Below are 10,114 nucleotides of genomic sequence, written 5' to 3'. Positions count from 1 at the left end.
GGCATGCAGTTATGTTAAAATTTTTAAAAAGATATTTTATCATCCATAAGAGTTTTGCTCGACAAACTCTAAATTAAATTTAAATACGTGGACTAAAATAAATATTTAATTTTTATTATTATTTTTTTAAAAATAGCTATATTTTCTCTTTTAAAATTAAAAATCTTTGTGGATCAGAGTCAAAAGAAATTGGATTGACGGTGGAGTAACAGTTATGGATATAATGATTACAGGTCTAACTGTTAAGTTGTTGACCTTATTTTATGATTTTATGAAATAAAGAATAATGATTAATGTTGTTAGTGATTAAATATGACTAGTATAAGTATTTTTTTAGAAATTCCAGTGAATCAATAAATAAAAATGGTTTTAAATTAAATAAAAGGTCTAATTTTATTTTATTTTTAATGGTTTAAATGGTTTATTTTTATTTTATTTATTTTAGTAAAAAATATACGTGAGTGATTTAGTATCTAGATGGGCTGTTTAATCTCAAAAAAATATAATATGGAAAAAATTACAGTAACACTGCATAGTTCATTTTAATTTATTTTAAGTCATATTTGACATAGTATATAATATTTTTATAAAATTATTTTTAATTTTAAAATATTAAAAAATAATTTAATAAAAATGTTATATGACACATGAAATATATCTAAATTTAAAATAAATAAAAATGGGATGGTTAACTTTATCTAAAGAAAAAGCAAAAGGAAGGCCATAGGTAAGAAAATAAATAAATAAATAAAGCTTGAGACGAGGAGGAGCCGGTGCATGAAATTAGAGCAAAAGCATGTGGCATTATGTCGCGTGGTGAGCTTCAGTGGTTGCCCTAGAACAGCTAGGACAAACATACCTACTCCTGTATTATAATTTTTATTAGCGTAGCTGCTTTGTTTTTTTACATTTTAATTTTATAAAGCCAGTATACGTTAGCACTCAGCACGTGTTTTTTGTTAGATAGGTGGGCTATTTTCTTTTTAATTTCCTCTGTGCCTCTTTCTTCTTGTTGAAGTTAAGGCCTATAAATCTCTGTCTCCTGTTGGCAATGGTTACTACATAACTAAGTAGCTTCCTTAAAAAGAAGCACAGCTTCTGAGGTATATCTAGACAAAAGGGTTAATAGGGTGTCCTCAAAATCCAACAAAAAGAATGGGCGTGTTTGGGGTGTACTTCTTTGCTTTTTTAGCATATATGGGGTCAGCTGAAGCTCAACTCCAGATGGGTTTTTATTCTAAAAGCTGTCCAAGAGCTGAGCAAATTGTGCAAGGCTTTGTTAACCAGCATATCCATAATGCTCCATCTCTTGCTGCTACTTTTATAAGAATGCATTTTCATGATTGTTTTGTCAGGGTATGTCCCTGTTTCCATAGATAGTAAAGCTTATATATATATATACAATTGCTTTCCTTTTTTCTGTTTTTCCTCTTAAGGTTTGAGAGGTTAAACTGATAATATGTTTTGTTTTATATATGATTTTTCAGGGTTGTGATGCATCTGTGCTTTTGAATTCATCATCTTCAGGCAATCAAACTGAAAAAACTGCAACTCCAAATTTAACACTCAGAGGCTTTGGTTTTATTGACAGTGTTAAGAGCCTATTAGAAGCAGAGTGCCCCGGTGTTGTGTCTTGTGCTGATGTTATTGCTCTGGTTGCAAGAGATTCTATTGTGGCCACTGTAAGAAAGGATGACTGCCCAAAATTTATATTCAAAACTAACCCTTACCCATTTTAGGTTTGGCTCAGTATTTACCAAAAATGAAGCCTTAATTTGTGTTAAATTATTCTTGGCTTTAACAGGGCGGTCCCTCCTGGAGAGTCCCAACAGGGCGAAGAGATGGAACTGTCTCAATGGCCTCAGAGGCCTTGAACAACATCCCACCTCCAACTAGCAATTTGACTACTCTCCAAAGACTATTTGCTAATGTGGGACTGGACCTCAAAGACCTTGTCTTGCTATCCGGTAAATCATCTTTTTGTCAGTGTTCACAGTAATATTTGTGCAGTAGAGGTTTATGTTCTTCCTAGAATATAAATGTTTGGATATTCATCATCTTCCGAATGGTTGACAAATTCAGGTGCCCACACAATTGGAATAGCTCATTGCCCATCATTTTCGAACCGCCTATACAATTTCACTGGAGTAGGGGATCAAGACCCAGCCCTAGACAGTGAATATGCAGCAGTTCTCAAGGCAAGAAAGTGCACAACTCCGAATGACAATACCACAATTGTTGAGATGGATCCTGGAAGTCGCAAAACATTTGATCTCAGCTACTACTCAAATTTACTAAAGAGAAGAGGACTTTTCCAATCAGATTCTGCTCTGACCACAAGCTCAGCTACATTGTCCACAATTAGCCAGCTGCTCAGTGGTTCACTTGAGAATTTCTTTGCTGAATTTGCTGCTTCAATTGAGAAAATGGGCCAAATTAATGTTAAAACTGGCTCTGCTGGGGAAATTAGAAAGCAATGTGCATTTGTGAATAGCTAATGGGTGTGTTCTTTTTTTCTTCTTTTTTTAATTTTTTTGTGGTTGTGTTGTTACTTTTGTTGAATTAGTTGGTGTGTGGTTAACTTATGTGGGTTTGGATGACTGAGTTTCTTTTGGATTGATTTATGCATTATTAATAATTAAAGAATACTTATTGGGAATTTTTTTTAAATATGCACTTACCTTTACTTTAGATCCTAACTGCTATATGCCATATAATGCCATTGTCTGGTACATTATCATGCTAGAAGACTTGTGCATATGTTTCATTTTAGTTTTCATTATAGGAAAAGAAAAAAGTCTCTTCATTATGGCATGTTAGATAAAATTGTGAAAATTATATTTTTGATTTATAGGGTTGATGTATATCCTTACTTATTATCAAATTGATAGATGATTGACACATATTTCTTAATTTAATGGGATGTCAGTAACTATTGTAACCTCAACCACCAAGTTAGAGCCATGGAGTCGTTGAAGCTCCAACAACTTTTTTCAAAAAGCGTGAGGGCGCTTGCGAAACATGGGAGCACTTTTTATATTAATATGCAACTTTTTGCCATATCACTTCATTTGTATTAACGAGTTTGGATCTTTTCGTAATATCTTTAAGAGCATAATGTCACAGCTCGCCTCATCTTGGGCGAGGCAAGCCTTGTCCATGGGCAGAAATATGCCCAACATATGCCCAGCCCAATACTGCTGCCTAGCCCAAATTAGCTGCCCAAAGAAACCAATGGAAGAATCTGGAAATTGCTGAAGGATGCAAGGCTATGTGCCAAGCCAAGGAGCTGCCTAGAAGCTTCCCTTGTTTGTACATAGAGTAGCTTCCAAAGGAAGCCTTGTACATAAGTAGCTTGTAGAAATTTCTAGATGAATTAATTAACCACATGTTGAGGAGGTGGGAAGCCTATAAATACCCCCTCCATTCATCATTTGTAGGATATAAGAGGAAGGTTGGAAAACTTAATAAAGCTCTCTATACTTTCAAGCTCAAGTGCTCTCAACTCTTTACTCTACCTAAGTCCTAAACTCTTGCTGCCTACTTTGCTCACCTAAAATCGTTCCCAACTCTCATCTAGGCTTACTTAGTTCGACTTTGACAAGCAAGTTAATTAAGTGCCGCACGACTTGGCTAACCTCCCAAGCCGAAGTTTCGTGACAATAAAGACTTAATATGTATGTATGTGATATTATTATGTCCAAACTCAATTCTCTATACTTAATTCTCTTCTTTGTAAAGTATATTAAGTTGAATCTTATTATTCAACTAAAGTTTTAAAGAGTTGTTGTATGAGTCCAGACATTAAAAACACAAGAAATTGGTTATTGAGTAACTATTAATACTCAAGGATTAAGGGACTTATTAAAGGATTAGTTCACTAAAGGAAGATGTTAAGTGTTAGCCTTGAAAAACGCCAAATTGTTGGGTAAACTTACAAAACTGAAATATTGTAATTTTAAAAATTATAGTAAAATACTCAAATGTGAACTTGATGAGTGAATGTAGGAAGGATTATTCCTGAGCCATTATAAACTTTTATATCAATTTCTCTAACCTAACTCTCTTTCAATTCTCTTTACTCTTCATTAAGTCATTATATGCCTCTATTCTGCAATTTGAGGTGACCAATTGAATGCCCCTTATTGATTCTAAGGGACACTAATTATTTTATTCATTAATTTATTAATTAATAAATTATATATTCTTAATTAAATAATAACTCTAATTCTTAAATATACCACTTTAATTATATTTTAGATACTATATTAATTTATAAATTTCTAATTAGACAATAGTTTTAATCCTGAATCATAATATTTTAAATATATTTATTACCTAATAAGTTAGTTTTTCAATTTTTAAAATCAATAAAATAAAATCTTAAGATATTAAAAACATTTAAGAAAGAGTTTAAGAATATTTAATTTATTATTACTTTTTAAAATCATAAATAATTATAAAATATTAAATTTTTTATTACTTTTATTTATAAATTTATTTTATATTATCATTTATAATTAAAATAATTATAACATCACCATTATAATAAATGTATATTAGTACTACATCATTGTAAATTCATTGGCAAATTACAAACAACGTATCCCATACCTCATGCAACTAGAACAAGAAAAAGGTTTATCATAATCAGGCTTTATTTATTTATTTATTATTATTAAAATATATAATCATGTCTGAACATATACGTATGCACGTTTCCTTCTTAAGCATAAATTCAATAATAGGATAGCCATCAATCACTAGATTTAATCACTTAAACTTGAAACAATGTCTAATTACAGGCATGTAAGCAACACCTTTCATTATTATTGTTATTATTATTATTATTATTATTATATATTAATTCTCTAAACATAAAAGTTTGTTAACATATTTTAACATTTTAGATTTTTATTTTAATATATATATATATATTTATATTTTATATATGAAGTTTAAATTTATGTGTAATTTTATAATTTTATAATTTATTGATTAATAAGTTATATTCTAAATTAAATAATAATTTTAATTCTAAAAATAGTATTATTAATCACTTTTTAATATTATATTAATTAATAAATAATTTCTTAATTAAATAATATTATTAATTATATTCTAAAATATAATATATTAATTATATTTTAATATTATATTTAATAATAAATTAATATTTTTAATTATATAATAAATTCTTAATTTAAAAGTAATAATTTTGATTATGTCGATAGTATTAATTTATATAATATTGAAATAATTAATGAATATTTTAAAATTATTTTAATATTATTTGACTTATAAAATTTAAAATTTAACAAATCAAGAATATATTTAGAATTAGTTAGTTTAGTATTATTTTAAAAATATTATAAGTAATATTAAATATTAAAAATTATATTAAATTATATTTATAGACTTAATTTTATAATCAAAATAATAATAATAATAATAAACGCGGAACGTATAAATAAATAAATATTTTATAATAATTATATATCATTTTTCTATTTTTCAAAAACCATAAGAGGGAATTATTTCATTCATCTAAGTATATACACCAACACAATGCTTGGGATTGAGTAAAATTAGGGACACATTTTGTACGAAATAAATATCATTTTCCCAAGTACTTTGACAAAACAAGAACATAATTATTTGGGACATGCTTCAAATATTTGCCTGCTCTTTTGGCTGTCCGATTGCCACTTATCATTTTTGTTGTCCAATAGCTTCTTCTATAATTTACTTTTATTTGTTTATCTTTTTATCCAAATAAAGGATAGCCCTTTTTTTCTCTTTCTAAAATGAAAGATCTCCATCTCATCTAACATCATTTAGATATATTATTCCTTAAAAATTTTGATTTAGTATTTAATTGATGAGCTCTTTTCTAGGAATAATCTTTACATATATACTATTCATTTTACATTCATCTTTTCCCTTTTGCTTTTCAAATAAAAAGTAATAGAGTTACAACTTTTAAGCATCTTCCATTTCACAAGTATATATATATATATATAGAGAGAGAGAGAGAGAGAGAGAGAGAGTAAAATGATATTACTACACTATGTGCAGGGGTTGAGCCCAGAATTTGAAATAAGAGAGGCAAAATGAAAAAGATCCTAAAAGATTAATTATATAAAGAGAGCAACTGTAAATTTATAAAGGACATAATGAAGAAATTCTAAATAATTTAGACGTAATTATTGTATTTCATTAAAAAAATAAAATGAGTAATTGCACCCCTAAAGTATGAAGTGATTTCACCGATTGATTACGTATATATTTTTACATAAATTTATAAAAGAATTAAAAATAATATATCTAATACTTAAATATATCAGATATTTTAATTACTTAATCTTAATATCAACAACTTACTTATTATCAATTTAGAGCATATATACCTTACCTAATTATTTTCCCATATGTTAATTGACACAATAATTCCTTGCTGTTTTATGAAGCAATAATAAATAACACATTATGAGAAGAAAAAAAAAAGTTAAAAAGAAAAGAAATAAAAAAATGTAAAGGAACAGAATTCGTATATATAAATGAAGGGCAATCCAGTAGATCAGCAATCTTGTGGAGGAGGAATAAGCTCAGCTGGCAGCTGCTAGCATAATATATAAGGCTATTACTTTTCTTTTTCTTTTTTTCTTCGAGAAATTTTAAAAAAATTAAAAGGGGAAGGAATTCATTATTTTATGACTACTGCGAGATGTGTGAGGCAGCTATGCAAATATCAAAAAACATGACAGCCGTAGAGCAGGTGAACTCATTGTATTTAATCTACTCCTGCTTTTGTATGCACCTTATTTGATTTTACTCTTTTCCCAACCAAAAGCAATTTTCCACCTAAGCATACACGTATGTTGCTAGGCCACCATGCTTTTTCTTTTTTTTTTTTCCAATAATCCAACTGTATTAATTTTAATAATATTATTTATATGAGAAATTCTTAAATACATATAATATTGAAAAAAATTTATTAATTATTGCATTTATATTTATTTATTTATTTATTATTATTAATAAATGTAAAGTTAATAAATAATATTATGTAATATTATTTATTTATTTATTTATTACCATAAACCAATACAACTGCAATAATTAATAAATAATATTATGTTATGTAAAGTTATAATTATGTATAATATAATAGACTGGATTTATTTAAAAAATTATAGATATATATAGTTAAATTTTATTTTACTTTATGGAGAAAAATGCAATAAAAATAGGGACCAAGTGAGGATCTCAATTCAAAGTCGATAATTGTTTTTACTGAAAAAAAATTTAAATTGAAAAACTGGAAGAATGATATAATTAAGTTTATATATAAACTTTAGAGGTGACCTCTTTTTCCTCTTCCGAAAAAGTAAAGGAGCCAATTGTCCCTTAACTAGAGAAGGAACTAATAAACTTGCCAATAAGATCCACTCCATTATTAAAGAAACGGCTAATTTGCCTATATTTTCAGTCTTCTCGGGCCATTTTCAGTTTTCCCTATATTATAATTTGGAAAAGATTGCGATTTTCCCCATATGGTAATTAATCAATGTTTACTGAAATTCTATCATGGAGACAAGTCTAACTAACCACATTTCTTTAATGGCCTACTTTAAAATTAAAGTATATTAAGAGGATGCAAGATTGCACATGTTTGTTAGCTAGATGTACTGTTTTTATCTTCTTGCTTCTTACCCTGTAGCACAAATCTAGGCCTATAAGTTTTCCTTTCAATGTTCTAGGCTTTGCAATTACAACTGTGGCAGCTTCTTCTATCTAAGTAACCCCTTCTCTCTGTCTGAAAATTTCTTGTAAGCATTCAAGATGAGAGGGAACATCGGGTATTTGGGTCTGATCATCTTTGGTCTTTTAGCATTTACAATCTCAACTGAAGCTCAACTGCAGATGAACTTTTATGCTAAAAGCTGCCCAAAAGCTGAGAAGATTGTTTCTGACTTTGTCGATGAGCACATCCACAATGCTCCTTCTTTGGCAGCATCCTTCATAAGAATGCACTTCCATGATTGTTTTGTCAGGGTTTGTCTCCTAATTCTTCAATTCAACTTATTTCATTCTCTCTCTCTTTCTTGCTTATCAGTAACTGGAGTATGGCGATGTTTATATTTGTGTGTCAGGGCTGTGATGCATCTGTGCTTTTAAACTCATCGTCGACTGCCGGCGAACAACCCGAAAAGGCTGCTGTTCCAAATCGAACACTAAGAGGCTTTGACTTCATTGACAGAGTGAAGAGCTTGGTTGAAGATGAATGTCCAGGCGTTGTTTCTTGTGCAGATATTATTACTCTGGTCACTAGGGACTCCATAGTTGCCACAGTATGTGATTTAATATGTTTATGTATAATATTCTTGAGAAATAAAACTTGCATTAGAAAGAGCTAAACTTGCACAACAGCAGGAACATTGCTTTGTTCAACAGGAATTTTTGTCTTTATATTACATTTGTAGGACCAAAGCAATGGAGCAAAGTATAGGTCCTATAACAGTAACCATTAGTGCATGTTTTCAAGATTTCTATATATATAAAATAGTTATATCTTCTTCTTAATTCCTTTTATGTGGATAGGGAGGTCCATTCTGGCAAGTTCCAACTGGTAGAAGAGATGGAGTAATATCAAGATCCTCAGAGGCCACAGCCATCCCAGCTCCCTTTGCCAACATCACCACTCTCCAAACACTGTTTGCCAACCAAGGACTTGATCTGAAAGACCTTGTCTTGCTCTCTGGTAATTCCTGAACATACCCATCACATCCTTACATTTTTCTTTTTCAGACGAAACATGTAAACCTACTGTAGTATGTATTAAGAATAAGCAAATGTCATATATTTTTATATGGAATCACTGCCTGACGCATAAACCTGGTTGGCTGAAATTTCAGGGGCACACACAATTGGGATCGCCCACTGCTCAACAATTTCGGACAGATTGTATAACTTCAGTGGGACTGGTCAGGCAGATCCAAATCTAGATAGTGAATATGCTGACAATCTCAAGGCAAGGAAGTGCAGGAGTCCTGATGACACTACTACTAAGATTGAGATGGATCCTGGGAGTCGCAAGACATTTGATCTTAGCTATTACTCACTTCTACTTAAAAGAAGGGGTCTCTTTGAATCTGATGCTGCCTTGACCACAAATTCTGTTACCCTGTCTTTTATTAACCAGATACTCAAGGGTTCACTACAAGATTTCTTTGCAGAGTTTGCCAACTCCATGGAGAAAATGGGTAGGATCAATGTTAAAACTGGGTCTGATGGTGAAATTAGGAAGCATTGTGCAGTGGTTAATTAATAGCTAATTTATCATTAGATTTTTTTATTGTTTTTTTATTTATTTAGTGCTTCTTTCTGGGAAAAATAAGGATTTGAAGGGATCTTGGGTGTATGCATTATTTTGCAGGAATTTGCTTCGTGTGCTTGTAATATAATTGTTTTTTGGTGAATAATTCAAGTGTATTTATTTATGTTTTTTCTGTTGTAAGTTATTTTCTTCTGTATGTAGATTGTGTACCTGTAATAAAACCAGAGTTTCATAAGGTCATTCTCCTTCTTTAGTGACACATTATTATTTGTAATCAAAATCTACATTAAATTGTTACAGTTACACTTAATGGAATGGTTTTACGATTTACAGCACTTCGGCGTGATCATTTTTTCAGAAGCTTAAGACAGAATTACATTATACAGAATAATGCCCTTATGGTGTTACAAGGCATTGTCATGGTGATACTTATTATAGAAATTAAGATTTTATGTATTATACATTTACTAGACTTAATTCTTTTCTTTTATTTTCTTTATAGCCCTATTCTGACTTCTTTCGCTATTTAATTTTTCTTCTTAAAACCCTTAGTAAATGCATTCATGATCATATAAAAACAATAGTTTTTTTTAAGGGAAAATTCCGTAAACATACCTTATGGTTAGGCGCTTTTGCACTAATAGGATTGTGGTTTTTTTCGTGACAAAAAAATACCCTGTAATTTAATTTTTTTACATTTTTACTATTTTATAAATTAATATCTTTAGATTTCTATGAGTTAATATTAGTATAATATTCATTTTCAATAATAAA

At 29.7% G+C, this 10,114-nt stretch overlaps 2 protein-coding genes across 2 annotated transcripts; both read left to right on the top strand.

The window, feature by feature from the left end:
* Positions 1-1,022: 1,022 nt before the first annotated feature.
* On the top strand, positions 1,023-2,670 carry LOC8277731 (peroxidase 3). The gene is made up of 4 exons (XM_002515703.4): positions 1,023-1,356; positions 1,488-1,682; positions 1,805-1,967; positions 2,083-2,670. Exons 1-4 carry the CDS (start codon positions 1,156-1,158, stop codon positions 2,496-2,498), a joined length of 975 nt encoding a protein of 324 aa, XP_002515749.2. The 5' UTR covers positions 1,023-1,155; the 3' UTR covers positions 2,499-2,670.
* A 5,032-nt stretch (positions 2,671-7,702) lies between these two features.
* LOC8277730 (peroxidase 39) lies at positions 7,703-9,575 on the top strand. The gene is made up of 4 exons (XM_002515702.4): positions 7,703-8,058; positions 8,157-8,354; positions 8,605-8,764; positions 8,919-9,575. The coding sequence occupies exons 1-4, from the start codon at positions 7,846-7,848 to the stop codon at positions 9,329-9,331; spliced, it is 984 nt and encodes a 327-aa protein (XP_002515748.1). The 5' UTR covers positions 7,703-7,845; the 3' UTR covers positions 9,332-9,575.
* Positions 9,576-10,114: the final 539 nt, after the last annotated feature.

This window comes from Ricinus communis, chromosome 7 (assembly GCF_019578655.1).
Source record: "Ricinus communis isolate WT05 ecotype wild-type chromosome 7, ASM1957865v1, whole genome shotgun sequence".
In the NCBI taxonomy this organism is placed as follows: domain Eukaryota; kingdom Viridiplantae; phylum Streptophyta; class Magnoliopsida; order Malpighiales; family Euphorbiaceae; genus Ricinus; species Ricinus communis.
Note: the sequence above shows the minus strand (reverse complement) of the source record. Positions and strands in the feature narration are given on the sequence as shown.

What these genes read in the sequence shown, in the direction of transcription:
- LOC8277731 (XM_002515703.4), top strand. Translation starts at nt 1,156, where the DNA reads ATGGGCGTGTTTGGGGTGTACTTCTTTGCTTTTTTAGCATATATGGGG. An exon ending in GAGATTCTATTGTGGCCACT is followed by an intron (nt 1,683 to 1,804) that starts GTAAGAAAGGAT and finishes TGGCTTTAACAG; the next exon opens with GGCGGTCCCTCCTGGAGAGT. An exon ending in AGACCTTGTCTTGCTATCCG is followed by an intron (nt 1,968 to 2,082) that starts GTAAATCATCTT and finishes TGACAAATTCAG; the next exon opens with GTGCCCACACAATTGGAATA.
- LOC8277730 (XM_002515702.4), top strand. Translation starts at nt 7,846, where the DNA reads ATGAGAGGGAACATCGGGTATTTGGGTCTGATCATCTTTGGTCTTTTA. An exon ending in GGGACTCCATAGTTGCCACA is followed by an intron (nt 8,355 to 8,604) that starts GTATGTGATTTA and finishes TTATGTGGATAG; the next exon opens with GGAGGTCCATTCTGGCAAGT. An exon ending in AGACCTTGTCTTGCTCTCTG is followed by an intron (nt 8,765 to 8,918) that starts GTAATTCCTGAA and finishes CTGAAATTTCAG; the next exon opens with GGGCACACACAATTGGGATC.